At 39.4% G+C, this 26289-nt stretch overlaps 1 protein-coding gene across 1 annotated transcript in view; it reads left to right on the top strand.

Moving 5' to 3' along the window:
- The window catches only part of thsd7aa (thrombospondin, type I, domain containing 7Aa), a 177235-nt gene that overhangs the window by 64096 nt on the left and 86850 nt on the right, over nucleotides 1-26289 (top strand). Inside the window, exons 2-5 of the mRNA XM_079829676.1 lie at nucleotides 3404-4352; nucleotides 6180-6257; nucleotides 17385-17633; nucleotides 24313-24494. Coding sequence (XP_079685802.1) covers nucleotides 3404-4352; nucleotides 6180-6257; nucleotides 17385-17633; nucleotides 24313-24494 — 1458 coding nt within the window. The remainder of the gene's footprint in view (nucleotides 1-3403; nucleotides 4353-6179; nucleotides 6258-17384; nucleotides 17634-24312; nucleotides 24495-26289) is intronic.

The raw sequence follows: 26289 nt of genomic DNA, 5'->3' as shown, positions 1-26289 counted from the left end.
CCATTGTAAGTGCCTCACTGTACCCCAGATTTATGTTTTAGTTTAGTTTAACCTCCGGAGCTGAAATTCAGATATGGTAATTGTCGTTTTGTTTCTGAAACGTGCTGTAAGCGGCAGATCAATCACAACAGACTGAGCCATCTGACCAATCAGAGCAGAGTATGCTCTTGGAAAGGAGAGCTGAATCCTTTATCGAACCTTTTGAGACAGTGAGAAAAGAGGTGATGCTGCAATGTGTATATTATGAGAAAATTATTGTTTTTGTGACCTTGTATGCATATAAACCTATTGTAGGAGACCTCAATAGTCAGGAACCTTTAAAATAGCATAATAGGGGAACTTCAAGAAAAAGAGAGAGGTGGAAATACTAATACATTTTTATTAGTAATCAACATTATGATTCAAATGCTGTCGATTAAGTTTAGCTTTAACTCGTAATTTTCTTTAAGATTGTTGTAACGAGGTTAGTTCGTGTGGGAAGAAGGAGGCGGGAACCGGCGAACAATAGAACAAACTTTAATTAAATAAACAAACAAAGTGAAAGTAAAAGCGGCAGCCCCTCACGGACGACTGCCGCACACATACATCAACAAAACCATAAATAAAAATACAACTTAAAATCCAGGCCTGGTCCTCTCTCCTCCTTCACTGTCGTCGCTCCTCCTTTATACTCCCGTCACTCCTCCGCGAGAGACGAGGCCAATGCGGCACGCAGCTGGCGCTCATCATCACAACAATGACCGCGGCCTCGTCCCGCTCTCACGGTCCCTCAGCCTCGCTGCTCGCCACAATTGTATTTTGAGTTTTAAATGCAGACGTTCACTTGTTTGGAATTTTAATCTTCCTTCTTGCTCCTGATTTCCCTGGAAAATTGGAGTTTACAGTGGCTAACCATGTGAAAAACTGCATGTGGAATAAGTCAGAAATTACTCACTGCTAGTTTTTTATTAAATCAGAAGCTTGTGTATGGAACTACTGGTGTGAAAAAAGACCACATGTGAGTGCATGCAGCGTGTGAATATCTTTTTTTGGCGTTTGAGGTCATTCTGTTTGTGGTGGCTCCGTCTGTTGTATCCAAATTGTGGTCTGTATCGATCTGTATTGATCTGGTTCTTGTGGTTGCAGCTGGAGGCTAATTCAACCCACTGCTTCTCCCGTTGACATTTACATCACACTGTCTCGTCTTTATCAAGTGGAGTGATAAAGCAGGGCTTCAAATGGCCTTCATTTCCCTGAAATAAATCACCCTCTGGCCCAGGCACTTTATAAGACAGGTACCAGAACATACAATGAAAGTTGAAACCCTGTAGTCAGAGAGAGGATGCTTTTAAAAAATATTTTTAGTGAGAAGATCTCAGCTTTGCAATCCAATTAAATGACCTTAGGGGGTGGTTACAGAAGATCATGGAAATTAAAAATATAAAAATAGAGATACAATATATCACTTCATCACATACATATACATTTTTTCCCTTCATATCCGTGACCTCAGCAATTGTCAAGCTGAGTTTTAGCTCATCTGTCAGCTCACTTTGATTTACTGCTTCAGATTGTGTGCTTATGTTTCTATTTGTCTGTAGAGACTGAAAAATTCAGAAGATGTAAGGAGATGAGGGGTATATATTACCGGACCAATGATTCATAGTTCACCCAAAAAAGAAAATGCTGTCATTATTTACTCACCCTCACATCATTCAAGACTTTGTGGAGCAGAAAAAAAGATGTTTTGAAAAATGTTAGTATATGTCAGTTTTATGTCCATGTTGTTTTGGACCCCATTGACTTTCAATATATGCACCAAAACGTGTGAAGCATTCTGTTCCACAGAAGAAAGACATGTTGGAAACGACTTGAAAGTGAGTAAATGACAAACTATAAACTATCATTTTAATAGTCAGTTACTATTCTACGTATCTACCCACTGTCCAACAAAATACTAGGACTATTAGTGGCATACTAGGACTATTAGTCAAGTCAAGTCAACTTTATTTATATAGCGCTTTTAACAATGCAGATTGTTTCAAAGCATCTTCACAGTGTTAAACAGGAAAATAATGCAACAGAATTTTATTCAGCCGTATAGCCGTTCTGGAGAAAAAAAAATTGCCGTCAGTTAATTTCAATTATCGTGCAGTGACAATGTGGGCTTTAGATCAGTAATTTAGTTTATATGGTTAATTTAGTTTATATGGTTAATTTAGTTTAATAATTGTAGGTTATGAAATGTAGTGTCCCCAACTGAGCAAGCCAAGCCAGAGGCGACAGTGGCAAGGAGACCAAATCCCCATCAGTTGACCTAATGGAGAAAAATAAACCTTGGGAGAAACCAGGCTCAGTCAGGGTGCCAGTTCTCCTCTGGCCAATTAACAAACAGCATATGATTATTATTCTGACTACTTTACATGTCAAAGGTCATAATAGATCGGAATATTCGAAAGATCGAAGGAAACACGCCGGAGACGGGTTTATTGAGGATGATGTGTCGATTAAATAATTATTAAATAGGAATAATCGAAATATCGGAGTTATCACGCCAGAGACGGGTTTATTGAGAATTTAGGGTTTATTAGTGGCAGATTGTGTTGGAAGTTGTAAAAAAAGTCACATTTTCATATAAACACTTGAATGGGTGTGGGACAAAAAGATTACTCCCACAAGACACTGTGTAACTTAGTTTAACAAAATGGCAATGTGCTATTGAATATATAATTTAAATTATTTTTGGACAGAAAAAATATGTGCTTACTTAAATGTGGGTACTTATTACCACTCTAAGGTACTAATATGCACCTTTTTTAATGGGTAGATAAGCTATAAAGTTGTCCCTTTAAGGATGCTGCCTCTGTTACAAGCTGAAGTAATTACAGTATAAAGGCAAAAGTTTTCTTTTATCAATATTTGTATCCACATTTTAATATTTCATGAAAAAAAGAAAGCATCATAATATATCATTTGCACATAACCTAATTAATATTCATGAGCAAAACCAACATGTCTGTGAAGCATCACTTTTAAAACGTGAATGTTAACGACCTCTTTCTTTCTTCTCCCTCTGACCTTCTCCACAAACATATCTCTGGCATGCTGTGAAATCCATCAGTAAAATCAGCTTGTCTTCACTACTGCACCTCCCCAGAGTGTTTTGAATTATGTTCCCTGGGAATACAGGAATATTGATTGAGGCAATGGGTATTTGACTTCTCCTGCTCATGTCCTGTTTTTAGCTCTATTTAATGTCTTAAGTGCATGTAGGCTGCAGACATTAATTATGACCTGCAAAGGAAGTGTAAGAGGATGCGATCAGGATATTGAACATGAGCTCAATGCAAGACATCTGTTCAAGACTACTCTATTGCTTTGCTAAATTATAAAGCTGCCTCTTTCATCTCCGCCTCTCTTTTAGGACCATGGGGAAGGTGCATGGGCAGCGAGTGTGGTCCGGGAGGAAGTCAAAGCCGAGCAGTATGGTGTGCCCACTCTGAGGGCTGGACCACGTTACACACCAACTGCCAGCAGTCAGAGCGGCCCAGCAACCAACAGAGCTGCTTCCGGGTGTGCGATTGGCACAAAGAGCTGTATGACTGGCAGCTAGGGGCCTGGAACCAGTGTGTGCCGGTGTCTATGCGCAGTGCAGGCGTGCCAAGGCCAGCGGTATGCACTCGGGGCGAAGAGGGCATCCAGACGCGGGAAGTGGGCTGCGTGCACAAATCGGATGGCGTGCCTGCGGAAGATGCCATCTGCGAGTACTTTGAGCCCAAGCCACGATTAGAGCAGGCCTGCCTTATCCCCTGCCCACGCGACTGTGTGGTGTCCGAGTTCTCCCCATGGACGTCCTGCTCCAAGAGTTGTGGAATGGGCTTGCAGAACCGTTTGCGGCTGGTTCTAGCCCCGCCTCTTTTTGGCGGTTCGGCTTGCCCAAACCTAACAGAGTTCCGCACCTGCCAGCCAAGTGAATGCGAGGGCGAGGAAAGCCTGCACAGCCTGAGGGTGGGACCTTGGGGCCCCTGTACCATCTCACCTATACGACAGGCACGGGAAACCCAAGAAGCCCGAGAGCCGAAACGAGAACGGAAAGCAAAACGGGACCGGCAAGCCAGACAGGAGCGCCAGGGTAAGCGACGCAAGAACAAAGAGAAAAAGGAGGTGAAGGAAAAAAACAAAAGAGAACGTGTGAGGGACAGGGTGAGGGAGAAGGGGAAGATGAGGGACCCTGAGACCCGAGAGCTCATCAAAAAAAAGAGGACGAGGAATCGTCAGAACCGCCAGGGGTTGAAGTTCTGGGACCTGCAGGTTGGCTATCAGACCCGGGAGGTGACGTGTGTGCACCGGAGCGGAAGCGCGGCAGAGCTCAGGTCAGCCTCTTCTTCTTCACCTCTTGTATTCATGCACAGTTTGGGTATGAAATTGTTATTCTTCATTCTTCATTCTGTGCGGAGAATTCGTTCATGTTTGCTAATTAATTTTTTTCCGCATAGCAGAAGCTATTGCAATCAACTTGTTTTTTTTTTTCAAATGTCTTTCAATTAAATGGCAGTTAGATAAGCCAGGAACTAAGGCTGGGTAACAATACAGCTTTTCAACTCAATTCCAGTTCACAAGCTCTTAATGCGTTTCGATTTTATTCAATTTCAATTAATTTGGGTATATTTTTGTTAGTGTCATTTTTGAAAATCTCTCCACTAATCTTGTAAAAACATATACACTGCTGTTCAGAAGTTTGAGGTCATTAATATTTGTAATTCTTTTTTAAAAAGAAGTCTCTTATATTCACATAGGCTACATTTATTTTTTATCAAAAATACAGTAAACAGTAATATTGTGAAATATTATTACAGTTTTTTCACATTAAATGCCAGATTTACTAACAGCTTGCGCCAGCGCAAACCCTCTTTTGGCGTTACAAAACTACTGTCAGGATTCACGAAAGACATGCAGTGAAAAATCAGCACTGAAATAGCGTGCACAGGGTTATTGTGCGGCTGAACTTATTGCATATGCATTTATTGGAGTTTCCCTTTCAGACGCAAAATTTATGTTAGGAGAGTATTTACATGCATCATGCAAAGTGATTTACTAAGGTTTCCGCTAGTCAATTTATTGTGGTTTTGTCATTATGGAAATTATCCGGTTTCGTCTGTGTTCTTTAATTTGCGTGTCATAGTAGATCACGGATAGAACATTCCACTCCCATCGGTGCTTTTTTTTTAAAAAAAATGTGCTCTCATGCTATTTTCCCACAGCATTCCATTTACACTGCAAAAAATGCTTTTCTTACTTAGTATTTTTGTTTTGTTTCCAGTCCAAATATCATGTACTGGACAAGCAGAAGTTATTGTCTTGTTTTGGCGAATAAATAGCTCAAAATTAAGTGAGTTTTTGCTTAAAATATGCTAAATAACCTGCCAATGGTGTAAGCAAAATAATCTTGTTTTCTGTTTGAATTAAGATTATTTTGCTTACCCTATTGGCAGATTATTTTGCTTATTTTAATCAAAAACTCACTTAATTTGAGTTATTTTCCCCCAAAACAAGACAATATTTTTTTACTTGTCTAGTAAATGCTTCTTGTTTTAAGAATTTTTAGATATTTGGACTGGAAACAAAACAAAAATACTCAGTAAAAAAAGCATTTTTTGCAGTGTAAATGGAATGCTGTGGGAATCCCTAACCGAAATATATAAACACAGGGAAGGGAACTGTGATCTTTCTTTCTTTCTTTCTTTCTTTTCCCTTATTTTAGTGTGTGTGGGGGGGGGTTTAAGGGAGAACATAAGTACAGATTCACTGACCTTATCAATTTGGTGATGATATGTCAACACTGCCTCTTTCCCACCACCAGTGTTTCTGCTCTTCTCTCTTCATCGTGTGAAAGCTGGTCAGTCTTCTGTCCCTGTGTGTGTGTGTGTGTGTGTGTGTGTGTGTGTGTGTGTGTGTGTGTGTGTGTGTGTGTGTGTGTGTGTGTGTGTGTGTGTGTGTGTGTGTGTGTGTGTGTGTGTGTGTGTGTGTGTGTGTGTGTGTGTGTGTGTGTGTGTGTGTGTGTGTGTGTGTGTGTGTGTGTGTGTGTGTGTGTGTGTGTGTGTGTGTGTGTGTGTGTGTGTGTGTGTGTGTGTGTGTGTGTGTGTGTGTGTGTGTGTGAAAGTATAAGAGAGCACAGAGGCGACACTAATGTCTTTTTTTAGATCACAGGGATATGGCAAGCCCGCATTCACCAACACATACTCCATGACCAGTGTTGGGGGTAATGCATTACAAGTAACGTGAGTTATGTAATCAGATTACTTTTTTCAAGGAACTAATAAAGTAACACATTACTTACGCAAGTTACTTTGTTTTCCCATGTATTGACTAACAGCTCTCTTGTCCCCATGTTGAGAAAAATTTAAGTTCAGAGGTGCTGTGTGATTTGTAGTTCTAGACTAAATGTAAGCATCCATTTACTAATTTCACTTGCACCAAAAAAAGATTCATTATTCCTCAAATGAATAAAATCAGTGAAATGCTAAATCTGAATACTACGCAAACCTCCAATACTTAAATGACTCGAGGGGGTTAAATAAAACAAATATTTTTATGCATTCAATCACACTTTATTGACCAATGTTCTTGCTGCTGACCTTCGATGATTCAGTTAAACCATAAGCAAAAATGTGACCCTGGATCACAAAACTAGTCATAAGTCACACGGATATATTTGTGGCAATAGCCAACAATACATTGAGTCAAAATTATAAATTTTTCTTTTATGCCAAAAATTATTCGAATATGAAGTGAAGATCTTCATGTTCCATGAAGATGTTTTGTAAATTTCCAACCGTAAATATATAGAAAAATGTATTATTAGTAGTAATATGCATTGCTAAGGACTTCATTAGGACAACTTAAAAAGCTTTTTGTGCCAAAATGTATTTATATTTTTTGGCACCCTCAGATTCCAGATTTTCAAATAGTTGTATTTCGGCCAAATATTGTCCTATCCTAACAAACCATATATCAATGGAAAGCTTTCAGATTATATAAATCTCAATAAAAAAAATTACCCTTATGACTGGTTTTATGGTCCAGGGTCACAAATGACTTTAGATTTTTTATTAATGAAGTAAGTGTTGAATTTTCTTCTCCTGCATCACATTCTTCTGCAATCCAGAATGGTAGCACAGAGGTTTGTTTTAGCTGCGCCCTCTACTGTACACATATGAATTTGCATTTCCTTCAGCCTTATTGTTTGAATTCTGATGTGAAAGGGCCTTTACATTTGCCCAAAAATATAACTTTTTTGTTATAAAAAAAACAAGCCCAGCCCAGGTGAGAAAAAGTATGCAAACGTAATGTAACACAATGTAACACTTCAACCCGTGCACGTGCTCATGAAGCTTAAGGAGTTAAAGGGTTAGTTCACCCAAAAATGAAAATTCTGTCATTAATTACTTACCCTCATGTCGTTCGACATGCGTAAGACCTCCGTTCATCTTCGGAACACAAATGAAGATATTTTAGTTGAAATCTGATGGCTCTGAAAGGCCTCCATTGACACAATGGCACGGTTCACTCTCAAGACCCTTAAAAGGTACTAAAGACGTTGTTACAAAGTCCATCTCACTACAGTGGTTCTAATATAACTTTATGAATCGGCGAGAATAGTTTTTGTGCGCAAAAAACCCTAAATGACGACTTACATAGTGATGACGATTTCAAAACACGGCATCATGAAGCTTCGAAGCGTTATGAATCAATGAGCCGAATGATGATTCGGATCGCGTGTCAAACCGCCAAACTGCTGAAATTTGGCGATTCAAACCTCTGAATCGACTCGCTGATTCATAACGATTCGAAGCTTCATGATGCCGTGTTTTGAAATCGTCATCACTATGCAAGTCGTTATTTAGGGTTTTTTTGCGCACAAAAACTATTGTCGCCGATTCATAAAGTTATATTCGAACTGCTGTAGTGAGATGGATTTTGTAACAACGTCTTTAGTACCTTTTAAGGGTCTTGAGAGTGAACCGTGCCATTGTGTCAATGGAGGCCTTTCAGAGCCATCAGATTTCAACTAAAATATCTTAATTTCTGTTCTGAAGATGAACGGAGGTCTTACGGGTGTCGAACGACATGAGGGTAAGTAATTAATGACAGAATTTTCATTTTTGGGTGAACTAACCCTTTAAAAAGTAACTAACGTAATAGTAACGTAATAAAGGGAGTAGCGCAATATTGTAATGCATTACTTTTCAAAGTAACTTTCCCCAACACTGTTCATGACATACAATATGCTCTTTTACACACACATACAGTACACACAAGGCAAAAATACAGACTTTATTCAAAATGCAATAGACCACCGTACATGGATACTTAATTTTAAGCACATGCTCTTGAGTTTTTTGTTGATATTCTCCACATTCCAGCTTAAGCCAAGTTAACAAAGTGCTTCACAGAAAAAACACATAGTAACGTAGGCTTTTAATATTAACTTTTGGCATGTTTCTAAACGTATTTCTAGATTTTATATATTTATGTATGCTGTTTAGCCATAGACTCCAGCGAATGCACTGCATTAGTGTTGTCAAAAGTACCGACCCCGATACTAAGTCAGTACTGAAATTTGAAAAATTTGACGCGTTGAGCGCTGTTGCGCAGAACCGTAAACACCTCTAACTTGCCATTGTGCTCACGCGCTCATCAAATATGTCTGTGATTGGCTACAATGACCAGCGCTTCAAAAATGTGTTGTAAATATACATCAATGACGCTTTTCACAGAGCGCTTGCACAGATACACATGGGAGCGTTTGAATGCAGGCGCCTATCAGCCTACCGGTCCGCTGGTCGACGCCTGCTTGTGCTTTCAGATGCTCCTGCTTTCAAAACACTTTCAAACACTTCCTTGTGCTTTCAAACGCTCCCGTGCGTTGATCATTGTAGCCAATCACAGACACATCCGATGAGCGTGTGAGCACAATGGCCAGTCAGAGGTGTTTATAATTCCGCTCAACAAATTTAAAACTTAAATTTAAGTACCGACTTGGTATCTCGCTCGGTACTTTTGACAACACTACACTGCATGCCAACAATCTGAACTGTAACGCTCATTTAAAGGGGTGATGAATTGAGAAATCAACTTTCCTTTGAGCCTTTGATATATAAAAGTTCATCGTGATATAAGAATATCCTGTAAATTTCAGGGCTGAAAACATCCTTGTTAGTCAAAGAAAAGCTTTTATTGACACCAGGCCCAGAAAACGAGAGATCTCAGAATATGTTGACCGCTGACGTCATAGGATGCAGAAGAAATAAACATGACGGTTCCAGCTCACGTGCGTAAGACATTGCGCGCTTATTTGCTTAATTTCACTGCAGAATCGATTGTAAACAAGATTCAGGTTGAGACTGGATTTGCAGACATATTGAGATTAAAACACAATGCTGTGCCTTATATATTGGATCCGACAGGAACGGTGCAACACACTTATGTGAGTAAAAAAAATTTTTTTTTATATGTGTTAGTATTGCATTGTTACAGATCGTTTGATATCTATTGATTACATATCTTAGCACGCGGTCACAGGCTGGAGAAGGTGTTATTGGTTCATTCGTGATCAGACTCGGACTTGTAACGCCAGTGCTTGCAAAGACCAACGTTCCAGGGCTATGTTTTTTTTTTCAGACGGGATACCAAAACGTATCACCGGCCTGCCGACTGGCTATCTTAAATAGTGAAATAACATTCCTTTCTTGCGCGTGTGTGTGTTCTAGGGCTGAATGATATGGACAAAATTTCATATCTCGATTTTCATGCCAGATATCTCGATATCGATACAATACGATATGACTACGTGTTCGGTGAAAACCAGAATCTGAATTAAAATGTGTTTGATTTAAGCCTACATTTCAAAAATTGGTGTGTAAAAATGTATTGTTTTTAAGCCTTTCGCACGTACTATCACACAGGTGTAATCAGTCTAGGCTGGTCCCTGGAGCGGATGATCAAGTGCATCACATGATCAACTGCTAAATTCAAATGTTTAATTTAGCCAGAGACAGGCGCGCTCAGTGCTGTCATATATCACAACTTTTCAGTGTTTTCAACCACATACTGTTTATTTTAGGTTTCAAACATACAAATTCACATAAGTACTAAAAAAACAATACATTTAGAGTTTGTAAAATACACACTGATGTCTATGGAAGAGGTAATAATAATCCTTTCCATTATAATTCGACACGTTTTATTCATATCAGATACACATTGTGTAAGTAACTTCAATGTTTACTCTATTCTATTCCCAGTTCACCAGCCACTTACTTTTAAGTATTTCGGGAGAAGTGGATGAATTCACGTGTTGTAAACATACAGGTTGTAAATCCAACAGATCCGATTCTCTGAACTGCGTCTGCGGCACAAACTAACGCGGCGGCGCCCATCGCGCATACAGCTCAACTAACGCCATCGTTATAAAGGTGTTTAAACAACAATATACTTCCACTTGCATGTATTTGACAATCGGAATATCAGATATTTCATGCCATAGCTAACACATTTGTGAATATTCTGAATAAAAAAGGAAAAAATGACATAAAAGCAGATCATCATTCATTCAGCGCTGTTGCTGCTGCGGTGTGTCACGTGACAAGCAATGACGTGTCACCATGGAAACGCCACCCCCCCCTCTCACAATATAGTTCCCACGTCCCTGGTAGTGTGTGCGCGCTGGCTTTAGCGGTGCATTCAAGGGCACTCGTAAAACTGATGTTTGTTGTGACTCCCAGAGTTGTATGCAGGGCGAGCGCAGAGAGGGGAAATCTATATCGTCTATATCGTTGCTTTTTTCGATAGTAATATCTTGAAAGTTCATATCTAGATATAGATATGATAACGATATATCGTTCAGCCCTAGTGTGTACAGGTCGCGGTCATTCACCGATCGGACGGGCCAAGTAATACAAAAATAACATTCCAATCAATCGCGGGTGAATGAGAGATGAATCATTGTATTTGTTTGATAAAGGCATTTCGTGAGTCCTGTGAGCGTTTCCCCAGACGCTTTCAAAACAATCCCCACATGTACTGAGGGAGCTGAAGCTCAGTAAATATGCAAATGTTATCCAATCCTAGCCGTGGACGTTTACTTTCAAGTCTTCGGTGCGGCACGTCCACCAAAACCAAACGTTTTTCAGAGAGCCTCAAAACCATGGCAGAAAATAGTCCATTACTTATTCATTATGATGTTTTTGAATGTAAAAACCACGCGGACGTCATAAGTTGCCCCTAGACAACAGTATACAAAAATAAAAAAAGCCAGTTCATGACACCTTTAATCTGTGAAAGTGAAATATGAAGGCCAAGTTAGTGCACTTTAGGAGTAGTGCACACACGCACTGCAAACCTGGACACTTATACACACACCCCAGAGCAGTGGCCATTGTCTGTGGCACCCAGGGAGCGATTGGGGGTTAGGTGCATTGCGATATTGAGAATCAAACCCTGAACCTTCGGGTTACCAGTCTGACTCTCTAACCATTAGGCCACGTCTGTCCCCATGGTCGCTATGTTATTATTTCCCTCTCCTTTGGGGTTTGTGGGGGATGATAACTGGAATTTTAAACAGTTTTTGCAGTGGAGTTTTCCCTCGAGGAAGTTTCAGAGAGTCAGTCAGTAATAGGCTAACTAGAGAGAGAAAACTCATTTATGGAGCATCACTCTCATGTCAATATGATGACCCAAGCCCATTGCCTTCCCATCATTCCATCACCCTAGTACTAACTGCCTGCTCGGAATGTAATTGCATCATTCTAAACCAAATGGTCATTGTGTCCCTCATCATGTTCCTACCAAATTTAAGAAATACAAGTTTTATGCAACCTATAATCTGGCCTTTTTGCGGCAAGTGGTTTCCATTATGTTTGCTCAGCCTGTCTTTGAGAATGCCTTTTATTGAAGTTTCCTTTGATTCAGAAAGCTCACAGATCTCCAATGCATGTTCTCATTCTGTCTCAAATGGTGAAACTTTTAACCCGCTTTAGTTGAAGAGGTCTTGTCAAGTGAAATGGAAATATCATTACAAGCACTACAAGCAACTTTAGACTTCGAGAGTGAATACAGCAAAGCAACATGTCCTTCAACTCCCTCTTTGATTGTGTTTTCGTGAACAGGCTTTCTGAAGCAAAACAATTCTCTGCCATGCTCACCGTAGGTTCAGCTTCTAGAGTCAGAATGGGGATGCGTCATATCTGCCTGTATTTGTTGGTATATGGGATTAGCGCAGGAAGATGGGAGAGAGATGCGCACTATCCCAGGCAGATCAGTACATTAGAGCTACTCATTGACTTCACAGATGGCTGAAATCCCCAAAGAGGCTTAGCTGATTCTGATGACCGCATTAATGCAGCGTCCTACCATGGATCAAATGTATGGAATGGCAAGGTCAGGAACCAGAAAAGCAAAATCAGACCTCATCAAGTCAACCAAAATTATTAGTTACTGGATTAGGCTCTTAATTTGTGCTTTGAGAAAATGTAGCATTTTTTTTTTTTTTTCATGGGCACAGTGGTCACTTCCATCACATCTCAAATTATGTATTGGCTTTAATGACAGTCCAGGGTGGAAATGATGGTGGTGTAAATTACATTTTACATTTTTTTTTCTCCATAATTTGAAAATAAACTTGATTGGAAATAACATAATGCAACTTTTGATTAAAAAACTAATTATGGGCAGATTTTTGGGTGGTGGAACTCACAATTGGACAGTCATAATATGTGTAAAAGTTATGTATATATAAAATATATAAATAATTTTCATACATTAATGTTTATTTCACTTTGTTTCTTTGTGATTGGTATTTTATTTTATTTGTTCAATTATTTTAATATTTCTGATGGATTTTCATATTTTAAGTTTAAAGTCTGGAACAGTGTAAAATAATATAATAAAGACATTTTAAAAAGAAAGAAAAATGTAAAGAACACTTTACAATAAGATTACAAAAATACAACCATTAATTTTTAGTTAATGTTAGCTAAATCATATTAACAGATGCAACTTTTGATTTTAATAATCTGTTAGTAAATGTTAAGATAATTTTTAATCGTTTTATTCTCAATTATGATACAGAAAAAAACATATAAAGATAACATTACAGCTGTTGTTTTTTTAATCCATTTTAACTAAATCATTAATAAATTATTTATAATAATCTTTCATTGTTTGTTACCTAATGTAGTTAACAAATGGAATCTGTAAAGGTGTTTAAAAACAGGTAAAAAGTTTCCAAAACTATTTTAATATGACCTTCATATATAACAAATAGAAAGTGCCAAGTTAAAATATGTTTGTTTTAATAAACATCCACACTTGGGCACAAAAGTGCCCAATGTTGAAGAAACACTCAGCGGTGTAGTTTAGTTTAATTGCCTCTGCCTGGTTTTAATTCAACAGCCTTTGACACCAACAACGTGATCTGTGAACCAACCAAGCCTCTGATTTCTTCATCTGAACGATTAAGACAAATGAGATCTTGCTTACATGTCTTGTTGGAGCTCTAGTGAGGGCCACAGTCTCAATCATAACAACCCCCAAAGCCAAGCCGTCGCATACGTTTGATGCCTCTTAATTAAAATTCATTGAAGTCATATTTTGATACATATCTAAATTGAATCACAATCTGTAGTGACTGCATACAGTGAAACAGAAATGAAAGGACAGGGATGAGGAAAACTCCTGGTGAGTTGCTGGGTCAGAGTGTAAGCAGCATTAAGATTATTATCTTTATGACATTTTGCATATATCTATAATGATTTAATTTTACAGTAATCGGATGGGATTGATTGAATGCAGCTTCGTCAGGGCTTGAGACTAATTTTTATTTCTGTTTTAAAAGATAACAAAATAATTGGCGTCTTCCTTATCCAAGATTGGCCTTATGCGAACGCAACAACAATGCATTAAAAGTAAAAAAAAATAGCAATAATCCTATCCAATAATCACAAAGAGCTTTGTGCTTTGTTACTTCTGATAAGAAACAAAGTCTCAGTTTTAAAATTCTGTCCATTTTATCACAAAAATTCAAGCAATAAACGGCGCTCTTAAGGGTGCAGTTTGTAATATTTATGAGGATCTATTGACAGACTTGCAATATAATATACATAACTATGTTTTCAGTGGTGTATAAAGACCTCACATTAACCTTTTTTATTACTTTTATTACCTTATGCTGCGTTCACACCGAACGCGAATCGAGCGTCTGGCGCGAGTGATTTCCATGTTAAGTCAATGGAAAGGCAAGTTGACGTGCGTCTAGAGGTCCTGCGGCACGATGGACGCGATTCCGCCTCATTCGCACGTCCAGTTCGCGCGAATGATGCGAATTGAGCGTCTTGCGCGATACGCATGTTATGTGCGAGTGGTACTTTTTTGTGCATTCACGCGTTTGAAGCGAATTTGCGTCTGACGCCCGAGTTGAAAAATCTGAACTTTGGCGTCAAAAATTATCTTGCGTTTTTGGAGTTGTGAGATCCAGGCGATCACTGGGCCCTCAGCGCTCATTAACCCCAGCGAGAGCAGCCTTTCCTCGGCTAGTCCTTCTGATGTTTGTCGCTGGCTCGGTTGTCCTGTAGTGGTTCGTCTTGCGTGGATCTAACAGGCGATCTTTGGTGTCATTAATCTATAATTTGTTGTCTGACAAATCGTTTTGACTGAGGGCAAAGAGAAGTTTCATAACTTTATTTTTTAAGGATATTTAAATATTCATGCAGTGAAGATAATTTAGCTAGGAGTTGCCTGGACCACATTTGTGTGGCTATTAATGTTAAATATATATATATTTTTAATGAAAATGAAAAGAGGCAGAGGTGTTTTATGACATATTTCTCCTGGAGCGCCTTAAACGCTCGTCTATTTCGCTTCAAACGCTCAATTTATACGTGCGTCCAATTCGCTGTGGATTCAAAATATTTAAGCGTCCTACTAGATGCGGTAGACGCGATTTTGACGCTCTATTCGCGTTTGGTGTGAACGCAGCATTAGAATGAGCCATTTCTATCTACATACACCACGGGTTCTCTTACAGTTAAGTCACCATTTTGCGGCGTCATGTTTCTACAGTAGCCCCAAATGAACAAACTGCTCTAGAGAGCGCTAGCTACTCTGCTATCTCAGGCGAAAACATCTTTTGTCCTGTGTCGGCCACCGTAGCTTCTCTATGTGCTTTGAAAGGGAGGGGTGAGCGGTGGGACGTTACAATTTGCAACCTCACTGCTAAAATGTACTAGCCTGGATGCCAGCCGAATTTAGCCCCGCCCACAAAATGTTTTGCTCGGGCAATTCGGTCTGGACTCGCTCCATAGAGGAGGAATTATGCCCGAACAGAAACTGTTCGGACCAATGAAATCATCAGGGCGGGCTTTAGACGATGATGGACAGATGATCAACAGTACGTAATCAGCCACGTCATCGAAGGCTCTTGGTTTGAATTTGCTCTTATCCTAAACGGAGAACTTGTTCATATATGCATTCACCTTCACTATTTCTCTCAGAAACGATGATCGTGTTGGTAAGTACTCTGTGTATCCTTAAATTATTTTATTACTGGCAAAGATCGTTTACATATCTTTTTCTTGTAACGTTACTTAATCCAGCGTGCGTGCAGACAGGGTTGCCAAGTGTTTTTGCAATGTCGCACACAATTGCTACTCAATACTATAGCCCAAAACAATAACTTTCCGGGGGGTTCTCCGGAAAAAAATGGCGTTTGGTTGGCAAAATATGTTATTTTGGCAAGGTTGCCTGCTAAAATTCGCATTCCTGGGTTTATATAATCACATAATTGGGGTCGCTACAACCCGCGGACATGGAGAAAAACACGGGCTTGGTAACACAGTGCAGTTGAGTTCTGTTGACATTTGACAACTAACGTTACGCGTCGCTCCGTTGCTCTGATTGGTTGTGGGTCTATCCAATTGAGGTCTTTCCTGGCTCGGTTGAAACACGCCCCATAATCAAAGCTCAATGGAGCGGTACCAGACTCATATTCTGACTAGAATTGAGTATGGCCACGCCAGGCTAAAAATGTACACAGTGCACCTTTAAACCTGTCATTATTAACTCACCCACAAGTTGTTCCAACCCAATTTCTTTCTTCTGCTGAACACGTCTGTAACCAAACAGTTTTAGGGCACCACTGACTATATAGTATTTTTTCTACTATGGATGTCAATGGCTACTGTCAGCTGTCTGGTTACCATTTGCAGGTTTGGAACAGCTTGAGGGTGAGTAAATGATTACAGGATTTTCATTTTTGGGTGAAGTGTTCCTTTAAGCGTGACGTGACATCACCGTAGCGCCTCGATTCAAGCGGCAGTCTTTTTTCCATTTTAATACAAGTTATAAACATGCAAAAAGAACATAAAAAAGGTACGTTGAAAGATGCAGCACACAAACCGAAATGTATCATGTCACATGTAATCGCACAATCAGTGTTTCACCCACGGAAAGACGTCAACAAAACAACTTTTTCAAGTCACTTAACGATGCATTTACCTCAGGAAAGACATCCAAGTGAACAAGACATCTCTGTCTCCTCTCCACCAATAAACTGGTGTGTGGTGGGCGTTCTGGCGCAATATGGCTGCCGTCGCATCAGCCTGGTGGATGCTGCACATCGGTGGTTGTTGAGGAGATTCCCCCTTCTATATGTAAAGCGCTTTGAGTGCCTAGAAAAGCGCTATATAAATGTAACAAATTAAATTAATTATCCAATGCTCAGTTTGTTATTTAGCTATAAAACACTAGAGAGGAGCTTATTTACTGTTTATTATGTATGTTTCAATAAATATATCAAGAAGACAAGTGTTTATGAAAAGTACCTTATGTGCAACTGAGTTTTATACAAGCATTTCAGGCAAAATAAAGTTTCATTTGTTAACATGAATGAATGTATTAACTAGCCATGCAGTTCATTATTAGTTTATGTTAACTAATGTTAACTAAAGAAACCTTATTGTAAAGTGTTTTTGTTTGTAACCACATTTCAGTTTTTGTTTGAGTGTGATTATATCTAAAAAAAATAAAAGCAGTTTGGGCTCTGTTGTTCATTTGAATCTCTATTATTATACCAATGTACCAAAAGACAGTGTTCTTTGTATAGCATTAGCTGGGAGGGGTTTTTTTTTCCTTAAGAAAACCAAATATCATTATCGGCAGATGTCATTATAATAATCAGAAAAATGTAGTATTGGTGCATCTCTATAAATAATAGTATCACTTTCCTCTGGTGTTTAGGATTAACTTAATGTTATATGCATTCATCTTTCAGATGTCATGAATGTGCAGCTTAGTTTTATTAAATGTTGGATTCTTGGATCAATGACAGACTTTATTCTGTGTCCCTTCAGCCAGTGTAACCAGCAGACTCTTCCTGTGACATATCAAGCCTGTGTCATCCCGAAGGACTGTGAAGTGGCCGAGTGGTCGGACTGGTCTGTCTGCTCAAAAGAGTGCTATGATCTGAATGGGCGTAAGGGACAGCGGACACGCATGCGCCAGGTGCAGCAGTTCCCCGTGGGTGGAGGGGCCGAGTGCACTGAGCTGGAGGAGAGCGAGACGTGTTCACCTCAAGGAGAAGGAATCCCGCCGTGTATAGTGTAAGTGCTGCATCCATTCTTCTTCAGTGCTTGGATCATGAAATTTATATTAGATCTAATATCTGAAATTAAGCATTTACTCTCAATGACTCCACTCTTAGAAGAAAAGGTTCTATATAGAACCTTATAGGGCTCTGTCAGGCACTTCAAACATTTTAGGGGTTCCTATCATTTAGGGTATAATTTTATGTATTTAATTTTACTTCATTCTTTTTTTTTATTTTGATCAGTTTTTGTGAATTAAACAGCTCGTGAAACATAATTTTTCACTAGAAAAAAATGAAATAACCTATTAAACATGAAAGAACCAATGAAATTCACTCTTATTTGTTATGCAGCACGTTTGAGCTTCCGCAAGAACCAATGAGGTTCATTCTTGTGTTATGCAGCACGTTTGAACTTCAGCAAGAACCAATGAGGTTCATTCTCGTGTTATGCAGCACGTTTGAGCTTCCGCAAGAACCAATGAGGTTCATTCTCGTGTTACGCAGCACGTTTGAGCTTCAGCAAGAACCAATGAGGTTCATTCTCGTGTTACGCAGCACATTTGAGCTTCAGCAAGAACCAATGAGGTTCATTCTCGTGTTATGCAGCACGTTTGAGCTTCAGCAAGAACCAATGAGGTTCATTCTCGTGTTACGCAGCACATTTGAGCTTCAGCAAGAACCAATGAGGTTCATTCTCGTGTTATGCAGCACGTTTGAGCTTCAGCAAGAACCAATGAGGTTCATTCTCGTGTTAAGCAGCACGTTTGAGCTTCAGCAAGAACCAATGAGGTTCATTCTCGTGTTAGGCAGCACGTTTGAGCTTCAGCAAGAACCAATGAGGTTCATGCTTGTGTTACGCAGCACGTTTGAGCTTCAGCAAGAACCAGTGAGGTTCATTCTTGTGTTATGCAGCACGTTTAATCTTCCGCAAGAACCAATGAGGTTCATTCTTGTGTGTTACGCAGCACATTTGAGCTTCAGCAAGAACCAATGAGGTTCATTCTCGTGTTATGCAGCACGTTTGAGCTTCAGCAAGAACCAATGAGGTTCATTCTCGTGTTAAGCAGCACGTTTGAGCTTCAGCAAGAACCAATGAGGTTCATTCTCGTGTTAGGCAGCACGTTTGAGCTTCAGCAAGAACCAATGAGGTTCATGCTTGTGTTACGCAGCACATTTGAGCTTCAGCAAGAACCAATGAGGTTCATTCTTGTGTTATGCAGCACGTTTAATCTTCCGCAAGAACCAATGAGGTTCATTCTTGTGTGTTACGCAGCACATTTGAGCTTCCTCAAGAACCAATGAGTTGCATTCCTGTGTTATACAGCACGTTTGAGCTTTAGCAAGAACCAGTGAGGTTCATTCTCGTGTGTCAAGCAGGTTCGGTTGAGCTTCTGTTTATGTTTGCTGATGTATATGTGAATAAAATCCTAAATTAAATCTGTTCATCATGTAAAGCAATCGTGTCTCCTCAGAAAATATGGACTAAACTGCTCAATTAATTAGTTTTATGATCTCTTTATGAACTTTTTGAAGTGTCAAAGTGGTAGTTGTGTGGCTGTCAATGGAGGGACAGAAAGCTTTCAGATTTCATAAAAAAGATCTTCATTTGTGTTTAGAAGATGAACGAAAGTCTTACAGGTTTGAAAGGACATGAGGGTGAGATATGAATGACAGAATGTTCATGTTAATGTGAACTATGCCTTTAACAAAAAACTTTTTGTAATTAGGCCTACATTGTTCTGTAATTTTCTTTGTTGCAAAATCTAAGTTGTTTTGGATTAATGCATCTAAAACAACTTGACCTGGCCTGATCTTAACAGAGTCTACCTGTGTGGACTTCATCTGTTGACGGCTTTTGTATAGCATGAATCTGTTAAAACACTGATGGAGGAGTGAAGGGGCAGTGAGGGTGGGGGTGAGGGTCCTGCTGGGGAAGATGGAGAGATGGTAGCAGGTTGGTGGTTTGGCACAGCGCCACCCTGGAGGAGGTGAGCTGATGAATAGTGAACGTCTGAGAGGACAGACCACACGCTGTCTAATCTGATCTCTCCCACAGATGGGCCGGTCCATTCCCCATCACTCATCACCTCGCTGCTCTGGATCTCTCCAGAGCGGAACTGTATTTGATGGAGGTGAATTCCGCTCCTGTAGCGCTGACCCAGTGTGTGCCCGCCCTGCCTCTCACCAAACCCCACATGCGCTTTCACTGCTGTCACTGAGAATCCTTTACAGCAGGGGTTTATGAGCAGACATCCCCCCAGAGTGAGATTCAGGTGGCCAAGAATGGCTTGTAACTATTAAAATTTAATATTCACCCACTGTTATGCTTCTCGTAAATCTCTTAAAGGGATAGTTCTTTCTGTATCATTTACCTACTCTCATGTTGTTCGTATGATTCAGTGTTCGGGAAGCTATAGCAAAATTGTTAAAAAAAGATATATACAGATATATACAGCTCTGGAAAAACAACTTAGAAGACCACGGCAGAATTATACGTTTTTCAGGATTTACTATTTAAATGTATGGGTTTGAGTAAAAAAAAAGTTGTTGTTTTTTATTCTGTAAACTACTAACAGCATTTCTTCAAAATTTCAAATACAATTATTGTCATTTAGAGCAGTGGTTCTCAAACTTTTTATACCAAGTACCACCTCAGAAAATAGTTGGCTCTCCAAGTACCACCATAATGACCAACATTAAAATACAGTAACGTGGTAGGCCTAACTATTCAGCTACATCTCTGCACAGTTCAAAAACGAGGCAGTTTATTCATATCCAAATAAGTATATTAATTGTTGTCAACCACTTTAACATTGTAAATACACAGTTTGTGCATTAACACTGCACTGTGCTTACATACAAGTAAATAAAATAATTAAATAATGATTAAAGTAAAATGTGTTGGACCTTAAAGTTAAATTAAAACTGTACTGTACTTAAATGTAAAAAAAATGTTTTTATTGTGGTTTAACATTACTTTATTTAGTGATTCCTCTGCGTACCACTAGAGGCAGCCTGAGTACCATTAGTGGTACTCGTTCCACATTTTGAGAACCACTGATTTAGAGCATTTACACTCACCGGCCACTTTATTAGGTATGCCTGTTCACCTGTTCACCACACAAATATCTAATCCGCCAATCTGCTGAATTTCAAACTGAGCATCAGAATGGGGAAGAAAGGTGATTTAAGTGAATGTGAACGTGGCATTGTTGTTAGTGCCAGATGGGCTAGTCTGAGTTTTCAGAAACTGCTGATCTACTGCGATTTTCACACGCAATCATCTCTAGGGTTTACAGAGAATGGTCTGAAAAAGAGAAAATATCCAGTGAGCGGCAGTTCTGTGGGTGAGAATGCCTTGTTGATGCTAGAGTTTAGATTCTCTGCCTGAGCCTGAACTTGACCTGAACCGTGGGCTGGGTTGGGACGATATTTCCCACCACTATCCTCGGGCTGGGCTGGGCCGGGCCGGGCCCTTGATCAAGCATTTGTTTTTTTTAATCATTACTTTATTAGCCTAATTGGGTGGCCAGAAAGCTATGCCATAATCAGACATAATATATATTTTTAGTAAGTAAGAACTAATACTACAACTAAGAAAAAAATGTGTACAAAGTTCCAAAAGTCAGGATTAGTCTAAAAATGTTTGTTGAAGCACATGTAGTGATGAAGCTGCTTTGCTTAACTAGCCTATTTTTTTTAGTTTCGAATTGTTTCGTTTAAAATTGTTTCGATCGTTCCGGCGCCTTCATGTCATGATTATTGTCTGCTATAGCCTATTTGCTTCTTATTTATACAAACCAGGCGATTGGCAGATGAAACCTCAATTAAAATTAAGATACAATTTATACAAAACGAAATTCACTTTAAAGAAAGGCTTTCTAAAAAAAAAAAAAACGAATGAAGAGGTCAAAATCTGACCCACTCGCATCTTTGCACTTTTCATAATCAGATTACATTTAAAAATAACATTATAATATTTAAACATAAACATGAAACAAAATACATTGTTTAATGGCTACAACAAGTATAGTAGGCTACAGTACAGATAAATGTCATGTCTGAGCGGGATTTGAGTGAACGTCAGCCGTGAGCGGTTCAGGAGTGGAGCGCGCTAGCATAGAGCGGATTATTGAGCTGAGCGTCATTACAGGCTCGTTCTCGTCAGAACGCCCACGTATTAAAAATGGTCTCGGGCTCATAATGACAGTTAATGTGTCGGGCCAGACTCGGACACAATGTGCACAGGCTCGGGTAGAGTCAGGCTTGATTTTTTGAGACCGATCTAAGCTCTAGTTGATGCCAAAGGTCAGAGGAGAATGGCCAGACTGGTTCAGCTGATAGAAAGGCAACAGTAACTCAAATTTCCACTTGTTACAATCAAGGTCTGCAGAAGAGCATCTCTGAACACACAACATGTCAAACCTTGAAGCAGAAGATCTACAGCAGCAGAAGATGCCACTCACCGGTGCCACTCATGTCAGCTTAGAACAGCAAACTGAGGCTACAAATTCACACAGGCTCCCCAAAATTGGACAATAGAAGATTGAAAAACGTTGCCTGGTCTTGATTTCTGCTGCATCATTCAGATGGTAGGGTCAGAATATGACGTAAACAACATGAAAGCATGGATCCATCCTGCCTTGTATCAGTGATTCAGGCTGGTGCTGGTGGTGTAATGGTGTGAGGGATATTTTCTTGGTACACTTTGAGCCCTTAGTAACAATGGAGCATTGTTTAAATGCCACAGCCTTCCTGAGTATTGTTGCAGACCATGTCCATCCCTTTATGACCACAGTGTACCATCTTCTGATGGCTATTTTCAGCAGGATAACACGCCATGTCATAAAGCTCAAATCATCTCAAACTGGTTTCTTGAACATGCCTCCACAGCCATCAGATCTCAATCCAGTAGAGCACCTTTGAGATGTGCTGGAATATGTGATTTGCATCATGGATGTGTAGCCGACAAATTTGCAGCAACTGCGTGATGCTATCATATCAGTATGGACCAAAATCCTAGAGAAATGTTTCCAACACCTTGTTAAATCTATGCCACTAAAAATAAGGCAGTCTTGAAGGCTGTACTAGCAAAGTGAGGCCAATAAAATGGCCGGTGAAAATTGGTCAAAATAACAAAAAGGTTAGTTGTTTTTAGACCTCAAAGAATGCAAAGAAAACAAGTTTATATTCATTTTTAACCAACACAATACAAATGTTTTAACTTAGGAGGAGTGCAGAAATCAATATTTAGAGGAATAACCATGATTTTCAATATATTCCAATAAATATATTCATTTATTTACTGCTTTTCGCTGCTGGTGCCTTATCATTTGGTATGCAATGCATTACTCATTCAAGGATACCTCAAAAAGAAACCTCTCTCATTTTGCCCATTACATGTAACTCAAGTGCGGTGCATAAATGGTAAGTGAGGCCCTCAAAACAAAATATTGAATGCGGTCTTCTCAGAAGCACACTCAAATACACACTGACTCACAGCTCATGAATATGGAGCTCTGCATTTGTGAGGTCAAATGGACTTCATTGTGAATCTGGGAAAAAAAAGGTTGAAAGCTATTACCACAGAAAGTCAGCAGGAATTCTCTATTGGTTTTAAAATCTGACTTGTATTCAAAAACTGAAAGAAATGTTTCATATTCTTTCATTTACACTACAGAAGCGAAGCAAGGGACCATTTACTTTTTAGTCTAAAGTGCATGTTCATGGTCAAGAAAGGTTTTTAAAAAAATGCTTGCTTTTCTTATTACTTGCTCTTATTTGAACTCTTCTGAAAACTGGAAGCAGGACTTGTTATACTGAAGGTCACTGGACATTTAAACACACTGGCACACAAATGCGCACACGCATGCACACACAACCAGCACTCCCCCCCCCCAAAGCGTGCCCTCAGGCTTTCAATCAGCGAGGCACATGTGGAAAAGAAATGGTGATCAAACACCAACGTTAAAGAGGAAGTTATTTTCTTTTTAGCCACTAAACTAGACTCTTATTTATGCATATCATAATTTAATTAGTTGAGGCCTTCACTGAAATAATCATTAATTTTTTTGAGATCCCAAGCAACCCATGCCATAGACCAGCATTCAAAACACAAATGCTTTTCTACATTCAATATAGAAGTTTATTTTTATAATATATTGTCTACTTTGCTCACTGATAATCTAAGTGAAACTAATATCCACATGCGCTCATGAATGATGAAATTTAAAAATGTATGTCTCATCAGGACAGGAAAAATCGAATGATCAGCATTCAAATGATAGTTAGTACTGAGTGTGTCATTCAGTTTTTTTTAATGGTTGTTCTCTAATGTTTCAACATTTCCATCCATAGCTCAGCTTTTGATGCTGTTTCGCTGGTGTTCTTTTGCTAACATGATAAATCAAAAAGCCGCAGCCAAGCCATCAAACTCAATGAAGCTCAATAAATCCATGACCTTAGTGCACATCCTGACTGACATGGCTTCTGACTGGTCTATTTAAAATCATCTGTATTTATAACTCCAAAGGACAGACAAAAGTACAGTTTATTTTTGTGTGGAAAAAAAAGAATAAACACAAGCTTCACTCTGTTTCCCAATCTCTAGCCGTCAGAGGATAAATTAAGAGAACATTAAATACTCATCAGCACACGTCTGTTCGGTAAATTTCCTTCCTCTCTCTCCGCAGGTATAATTGGAGAACCACTGAGTGGAGTGACTGCAGGGTGGACGTGCTCCTCAGCCAACAGGACCGTCGCCGGAGCAACCAGACAGGGCTCTGTGGAGGCGGGGTTCAAACCAGAGAGGTCTACTGTGTTCAAGCCCCCACCGAAACCTCGTCTAACCTCGGCTCCCTCAAGAACAAAGACGGTAACAAAACTAGCAAATTCAGTGTCTTAACCATCTGCCTGTGGTTAATGCACTATATGTCCCAAACCCATTCTGATCCATCTCCCCAATCAATACATCTTACATTGACCTCCATGCCAGTAAAGTAAAAAAAATTCTAACAAATTATATGTGTGGTAAGTTGCTTAAATCAGGGGTTTTCACATTTATGTGTCCAAATATGATGATTCCTTTATGATATTATGATGGATCTTATCTTAAAATATTATGCCATCATCTAATGTCAAATAATTTGGTCACACTTTAGATTATGGTTCTATTCTCACTACAAAAAAATATTAACTACAACTTTAGCCTCAATAAACTCCTAATTGCTACGTATTAATAGTTAGTAAGGTAGTTGTTAAAGGGTACATAACAGACACAGTTTCTGCCAATCTCATGTTAATCTTATAGAGTAGTATTGCATCCTTCATATCTCCGAAGAGTCTTTAGTTTTATCAGATTTATAAAAGACAGATACAGCTGTACCGATTCTTTCTGAAAACAGCCAAGCTTGTGCAGGCGTGCAGTGGGTGGAGATACGAGCACACACACACACACACACACACACACACACACCCGGGATAACTTTTGATTCACTACACATTTGTGTTGTTTACATGATATGCACTTAAGCGCCGATTGCCAACAAAACACAGACATTTGATGCAGTTTCACTCGCCGCCTGCGGTTTCGACTCATGACCGAGAACAAACAAACACACTTGCAGAACTCTGTTGCTGCTCCTGAAAAACCAACTGCATCCACTGTTCCCTTAACCCTGGGTTATTTGGGAAGCTGAACAAGGTTATCTTTCCCTCGCAACCAAAAACACACTTCTTTAGTGACATTGTTGATTTCGTGGTCTAAAAACAAAATGACAGCGCAGTCGACGGCTTCCGTAACCGAACGATGCTCATTGATGGGCGAGCTCTTGCTCTCGCTCTGGTTTATGTGCCAATGGGAGAAGTGCCAATACAAGCAATTCTGCCCTTTATGACGTCATACAGGGCCATACTCGAAAAAAAAACTTTCAGAAACTTATTTGAATTATTATGAAGGAGTGCATTAGGCACAGAAATACATCAAACGGCCAAATATATATATATATATATATATATATATATATATATATATTTTTGGCCATGTTTAGCATGAGAATCCAACTCTTTAACAGTGTAAATAAGTCAAGACTGCATGAAATAGCATTAGACCCCCTCTTTAAATTTAGGTATTTGAGAGGATTAAAAGATGTAGAATATGGTCAAGAAGAATAAAGCATTAATATGTGTTTTTTACGTATTAATAAACAGCCAATATCCTAGTAAGATTGTATGTGCTAATAAGCAACTAGTTAATAGTGAGATTAAAGTGTTACCAATAATTTGTTTGTAGTGTTTTAGGGTGCTTTCACACTTGTCATGTTTGGTTCGATTAAAACGAACCCTGGTGCGATTGCTCGGTTAGTGCGGTTCATTTGAACATATGTGAACGCTGCCATCCGAACCCTGGTGCGCACCAAACAAGCGGACCGAGACCGCTAAAAAGATGAGTCTCAGCCCGCTTCCAAACAAACTCCGGTGCGGTTCGATTGATATATGAATGCAACACGGACCAAAGACATGCAAGCGAACCAAAAACAGGACGTGTTGTCACAAGATGCGACGCTACAAGTCAGCTGATTTGACTACGTGGAAAGATCGGCGTATCCAAAATTAGTAGAGGGCAAACGTGGAGCAACGAGGAGGTAAAGTGCCTCATCAACTGCCGTCTC

Source organism: Gobio gobio (genome assembly GCF_949357685.1).
Source record: "Gobio gobio genome assembly, chromosome: 11".
Lineage (NCBI taxonomy): Eukaryota > Metazoa > Chordata > Actinopteri > Cypriniformes > Gobionidae > Gobio > Gobio gobio.
Note: the sequence above shows the minus strand (reverse complement) of the source record. Positions and strands in the feature narration are given on the sequence as shown.